We start from the raw sequence: 6878 nt of genomic DNA, 5'->3' as shown, positions 1-6878 counted from the left end.
AGGTCAACCGAAAACTATCTATTTTGAATAAACTGATACAAAATTGTGTAGTTAATGTTTTATATTTTTTCTGATATATGTTACAATTATTAATCATGGATATTATGATTACAGTTGGATATATATTTATGTTCCCCTTCGTTTCACTTATCCGAACATAAAATGTTTCTATTCTAAGTATCTTAGTGAATAAACAACAGAACACAGATATAGAATGTGATGTGCGTCTATCAACCAGTTTATTTGCGATATGTACAATAGACACGTGAAATTATCAGAGATGCACTGGAAGCAGACCCCAAGAAATAATATCCTCATTACAATCTACAAAATACAATGTAAAATATTAAACACACATTTCAAAATTATGCATCATTCTTATAATATTTCCATTTATTTGTTTTTCTTTGTTAAGGTCTTTCTGCCCATACAATTTTAAATGGTTAAAAGTACAAAAAGTGAATTTATTTAATTAAGTTAAAATTATTTCCAAAAACGTATAGTCTGCCATATCATTTAAGATGGGAGACATAAATAGACAGAAGTATAATATTATGTCAACATAAAAAAAAAATCGTACATTTTTTATAAACAGCATCATGAATAAAATTGTTTATTATGTAAAAGCTGAGTCAAATGTATAATTGTGATGCTAAAAATTCCCAATACTTGCTACTTTGAAAATACTTCTCAATTATGAATATAACGAAAATTATTTTTCAGTAGAAGTACAATAAAAGAATGTCTGAATGAAGATGAAGCTATTTAAGTAGGCGTTATTGCCCTTGTTAACATTTTTTCAATGATTTAATAATTGATCAAATAAAAGAAATATGAATTTTTGAAAATCATTTTTCCAAATTGTATTGTTCTGTTGGGTATAAATTTAATTTATTTTGCAAAAATCTATGATATCAAAGGAGGATGGGATTTCCTTAGCTCTTTGAAAATTAACCGAGTTGATTTCATAATAATTCTAATGGAATGAAAAATTTACCAACAGAAAGATCAGGAACCAGGGGACTTTGTATGCATGCAACTGCCCTGGCATACCCAATAAACTAGACAGTGATTCACTGAATAAATAAAAAAAAGCTTGTTCGAAACTGGTTGATTACTCTTCGATGCCCACTTCACGCCTGACCAGCACCATATATACCGGACAACTACTTTTCATTATACTTGCGCATGCCGAAATAGTTCAAGCAATACAACTACTAGAAATTGATATACAGTGTAATTAAACAGTAATACTTGCTCGGTCACATACCATACCTTCGAGACACATGTGACATGCAAATGGACATTTTTAATTAACACCTTAAAAATTCAACCAATGCCATATTAAGAATTCATGATTTTTTTATTTCAATTAAAGACGTGTACAAATTCATCAAACTTGATCAAAATCGACATTTTAAAACGGTTATCCGAAATTATCACTAGTAATGTACATGAAATATTTGATTCATCGATATTGATAAACTTCATTACTCTAGTGTCTGCTCCAAGTTCGAAATTCATAACCTTAAGTTACATAGTTTATTTTTGAAACAATAAATACTAAGTAGACTTAAATTTTACTTTGCACTGAGAAGTTACACACATCTAAAATTAAAACATTCTAAATTATAACAAATGAAAACGATGCAACTAATACAATAAAAAATTGAAATTATTTTGTTCATTTGTTTTATGCATGAGTATATCGCGATGTACATATATAATTGTGTTATGAATTATATCTGAATTTGAATAAACTAAAAAAATACTCACTATTTTAAATTTGGCATTGATCTTAAATGATTAGAAAACTTTAATTAGCACATAGATCTCATTATTCTTATACAAGTGTCATTCAACTGAGAAACGAAGAGATTGTCTTCACTGTCAATAGTAACACTACAAGCCTCTTGAATACCATCATAGTTCAGGTATCTAAGGAAGTTGCCATCATTGTCAATCACGTGTATTAGTCTACAAGCTATGATGATATGGCAATATGAATCACAGCAGATATCCATTGGACTACCAGAAGGCGTTGGTGGGTATGAAAAACGATATTTTCCAAATTGATCAACCACAGTTAGTAAAGGTTCATTGTTCCCGGTTTCATCGTATTCTGCTACACAAATATCCCCGTTTCGGTTTATTGAGATATTCTGTGGATCTTTATAAATCTGGTTTCCTAATTCGTCGTGTTCAATCTTTAAAAGTTTTTCTCCTGAAGTCGTATACTTTTCAACTCTGGAAGACGTGCAAACAAATATTATATTAGGCCCAATATATTGAATGCCTCTCAAATCTCCCTCAAGTACTAGAAATATCTCATCACCTTCTCCGTCAATTTTTCTAATGCACTTTTGGTCTGTATACAAAATACTGCCTTCAAATGGTGTCAAAAATATGGGAAGACTTTTCGTTGATAAAGTGGTGGGTAACCTGTCTTCTACAGGAATGATTTTGATATCAAATGACACTGGCGAACTTGCCAAGATCTGACCATTCCCAGCATATCGAATGCAGTACATCGAATAATATCCACCGCGTATGGTCCTCATAACTGGAGTAATATGAAAAGCTTTCTTGACTTCTGCCATTTTGAATTTTTGTGTGCAAGTATCTGTGTAGAAGTTTCTTATAAAAAACAGATTAATATACCTCATTATATCTATTTTATACAGCACATTATCCGATTGGTTATTGATAATCATGTGACAAGGTAATAAAACCTCATAAAACGTCTACATGCTTTCAATCAAATTCAACCTTTACGAGGGGTTATCAAAAAGTTCTTGGACTGCATGATGCTATAAAATTAGTACTACATGTATGTAGTCTGTGCTTTCAAATTTATATGGAACATAAAACACCAAAAAATCAAGAAATGTTGAAAATTTTAGCCTGATACGTTCATTATTTGCCAAATTATTATAAAATAAAAACAACATTATATGTTCTTCCGGGGCTATCGCCGTTTAGTTTCATGACGTCTGATAACGTCATTGTTTTTTTAATGTCCGTTTCTTCTACCTCATACACTTTTATGATGAGATTCCCTGGAGTGGAGTATGGACCTTAACCCGCCTTGTTTATATGACTTTACAATGTCATGAGCAGTGGCCTTCAATGAATGTAATATTCCAAATAGATAATGCATTGGGACAGATCCTCGCTTGATTGTGCCGGCATATTTTGCTTTTGGGAGTTCAATATCTGCAACACTTAATCAACGTGATTGATTTTTTACACCTTGACTGCATATTGACATTTACTGTGTATATACATTTTCTCCTCTGAATTTATTTTGACATCAAAAGAATTGTACTCTGGATGCATATCATTTCTCTGTAGCCAGGTTCAACATATATTAGGTCTATACAAGTTTTTACAGGGGCAAAACTTTATAAAATGTTGGAAACGGAAACCCCTCCCCCTTTTGACGTCAATTTCAAGGCCTCTTTTGCCTTGTTCAGATATTGTCTGAACATTCCGTATAAAATTTACGATAAAATTTCATAAACTTTCAGAATGAAGTGAAAATTTCATATGGTTTGGAACAATTGTGTCTCGATACATACCTGAATTAAAGGATTATTGGATGTCAAATGGTCATATTCAAAGAGTTTTTCTCAGTTACACATAGATCGCCAAAACGTAGTGCTCGAGGTTGCACCGCCTGGACATACCATTGCTTACAAAAACATTACTAATTTAATAAAAAATAACATTTATGATTTATGGTTTATTTTTTAGATAGAAAAGATGATGCTAACTCGATATTTCAAAATTCATTGATGTGCCTAAAGCTGTTTTAATTTTATGACGCTAGTCCACGAACTTATTGATAACCCCTCGTATTGTAATGATGCACCAAGTTTTATGAATTAAAAAAAAAGTCTATTCCCAAAATATGACAAATTTAGGAAAAAGGCACATAACAAAATTTGAAGCATTTCACCCAAGTCTTTACAGACTAAATTAAATGCAACTTTGTCCCGCCCAAATGTAAAGGATATGTATATTATGGAAAATTGATATGTTTTGTCAACAGATTAAAAATATTTTGTTCATATGTAATGAGATGTAGGTCTCTTGATTAAAATAAAACCAGAATCAATATATTTAAACAAACCATGCAGTGTTGACTTAATCGATCTTTATTCAAATAATTTTGCATAAAAAAAATTCAAGGACAAATAAAGTGAAGTGCCAAAGGAAATTCCGTTAGACTTTTAGGTGATTTCTTTTCGAAACCGAAAGTATGTTTAAGAATGGTGTCAGATTTGAATTTTTTGGGGTGTTTATTTAAACTTGTTTTGGTATGATAGGAGATTTATTGCATGAGCATGCATCAAGTCTTTAATGTAAAAAAGATTAGGATTTTATTGTGAAAGTATATCATAAATTGCATTTCACAGTGAGGTGGATTTTTAATATACCGCAATAAATACCAACACTCCACATTGCTGTTATATTATCAGAAGAAGCGAGCATTTGACTTTTTCGTAGAAAAAAAATTAAGTAGATTCTGATAACTCAGACTGTAATTCATACGGAGACTAAAAAAATGGCCTACATTTTATGATTTGCATTGCAACCATTTTGTATTTAAATGACAGATTTCTGCTCAGTGCATGCATACATTATAAAGAAATGAAAAAGAATCGGAAAAAAGATCTAATATGAATTTTGTATAATTTCATCCCATGGCCACCGTAAAAATGGTTTGTTTATCGTTTCTATATCCACTGATTAAGATAGACCGTCTGTTTCTAAACATGCTATGATATGTTATGTTTTTCTGTGATTTCTCTTAACCTGTGAAAATATTTATTGATATTTCCTATAACAAAGATTTTTCAAGCTACTGTTTACCAAACTAATCTTACCGTTAGTTGGGAGAGGGCAAGCAGACATTTTTTTAAGTTCGTCCTATAATTATGGTCTATTCTTTTATTGTGACAGGGTTTGGAATGTACTCTTTTGTAAACAAATTGATGTTTGTTTTTTTTTTTTTGGTGACAGGGCCATTGTAGAGACCATATATTTTACAAAAAAAACTTTAATGGAAATCTAACAATCAAGCTACATGAAAAACAAGATGTACTTAACTTTTTAAATGTCAACTACATTTGCTTATGCAGAAATGTACTTTCATCACCTGCATACAGGGTTTATATTTCTGAGTTGATTCGATACACTAGAGCTTTCTCTCCTTCTGAACATTTTTTAAAAAGAGGTTAGTTATTAAAAAACAAGAATATCAGCAGTTTCGTATAAAGCCCTCATTTTGTAAGTTCGCTGGAATGAATGACCCTGTCACCACTTATCATTAAGTTCATTCATCTCTTATTTCCTCTGTTACAGAGATTTTTGACGTGACAATTACATATAAATTATAACTCAATCACAATGTTAGAAGTCGAAAAAGAAATACGTATTGTAAGTAACAAAAAGAAAACAAAACAAAAATAGAACAAAAATACACAAAACTGATAAAAAGCAGAAAATACTACACATGTGATGCACCATTTTATGTAAAGGATAGTGGAGGGGGGGGGGGTATCCATTTACAAATCTGAGATTGCTTTGTCTGTTGTAGAGTGCACAGGAGGAGATGATGTGCACGTAATTCAGTTTTCTAAAGTGGATTTCTTTTTTTCTCCTGAAAAGATTGTAAGTGGTGGTCTTCCAAGAAGAATGTTGAATAACTCATCTTCAGGAAGACCACATAATTCAGCTTCAAGGTGAACGTTAAACGATTCTGAGAGAGAGTTCCACCATATGTTATGTAGATTCAAGAGGGCTGGAGAAGATATTGCCGCATGTGAAAAAAAAGTCTGCAATAGGGTAACTGCATAACATGCATGAGATTTTGAGCGGGTATTGATACAATAAGTTTGCAGATGAATTTAAAGTTTCGAATTTCGTTGAAAGAATCTGCAATTTTCCACATGTTGAAAGGTGTCGATATACAAAATACAGCACTGAATCTGAAAAAGTCTGTGTCAAACTCAGTTCGATCAATGCGTTGGTAAGTGTGTTTTTTTTAAACAGCTGAACGAGCTAAAGATTTCCATGGGAACGATCCAGAAGAGAGCCAGGTATTCAAGTAATGTGAGAGTTTATATTTCTGAAAAAGGAACAATACATACGGAATGAATTCTATTTGGTCTCCAGTTCCAGTTAGTTGAAAGAGGAAGGAGAAAAGGCGTGATGTAAAGATCTGTTTTGAAAGATAGTTGAGATCTAGTCTACAAAGTCTGCCGAAGAAATTTTAAAGAAGTTTCCTTGTATAAATTTCCGCAGTGATTGGTAGAAGACCCATAAGTTATTCACAAATATCTATAGGGTAAACTGGTAAGTTTAAGAAGGTTCAAAACTTGTTTGCAAATTCCGTGTTGAAGTGTGTTGAGGCTTCTTATATCTTGGTTCACCATGTGGTTCCACAGTTCACAACCATAAAGAACGGATGGCATGACTATAGTTCTATAGAGATGAGACATTGTCACTGGATTTGCAAGAGTATAATCATGTCAGTTAATGCGTAGAATGATTTCCAACCTTTGGAGCAAGCGTTAAAGGCCGAGGTTTTCAACCGTACGGTTTTCCTCAGTTAAGTTTGGTGTGGGGTGGAGCTTAATCGAAGCGGCTGAGAAGCCCCGAGGGAACGACGCTGACTTGTGTATACTACCTATATACACAGGATGTTACCTGTGTGTATTACCTGTATGCGTTTTCCTACGACTTTTTTTTCCATGTGTACTCAATTGAAATGCATGAAATAAAGCATGTTTTTTGCGGACATAATCCTTCTCAAATTCTTTCTTTTAAAAGTAATATTTTTGAATACCCGGATAATTCTAAAATTCTTT

At 32.2% G+C, this 6878-nt stretch overlaps 1 protein-coding gene across 1 annotated transcript; it reads right to left on the bottom strand.

Moving 5' to 3' along the window:
• Nucleotides 1-1820: 1820 nt before the first annotated feature.
• LOC134277273 (uncharacterized) lies at nucleotides 1821-2600 on the bottom strand. The gene has a single exon (XM_062759588.1). It carries the CDS (start codon nucleotides 2598-2600, stop codon nucleotides 1821-1823), a length of 780 nt encoding a protein of 259 aa, XP_062615572.1.
• Between the last annotated feature and the right edge of the window lie 4278 nt (nucleotides 2601-6878).

The sequence above is a fragment of the Saccostrea cucullata genome, unplaced genomic scaffold (assembly GCF_032062105.1).
Source record: "Saccostrea cucullata isolate Sc308-1 unplaced genomic scaffold, CSIRO_AGI_Scuc_v1 ctg1214, whole genome shotgun sequence".
Classification (NCBI taxonomy): domain Eukaryota; kingdom Metazoa; phylum Mollusca; class Bivalvia; order Ostreida; family Ostreidae; genus Saccostrea; species Saccostrea cuccullata.
The sequence above is the reverse complement of the archived record's forward strand: the minus strand, read 5'-3'. Positions and strand labels throughout refer to the sequence as shown.

Coding starts and splice junctions, on each gene's coding strand:
- LOC134277273 (XM_062759588.1), bottom strand. CDS start 2,600: ATGGCAGAAGTCAAGAAAGCTTTTCATATTACTCCAGTTATGAGGACC.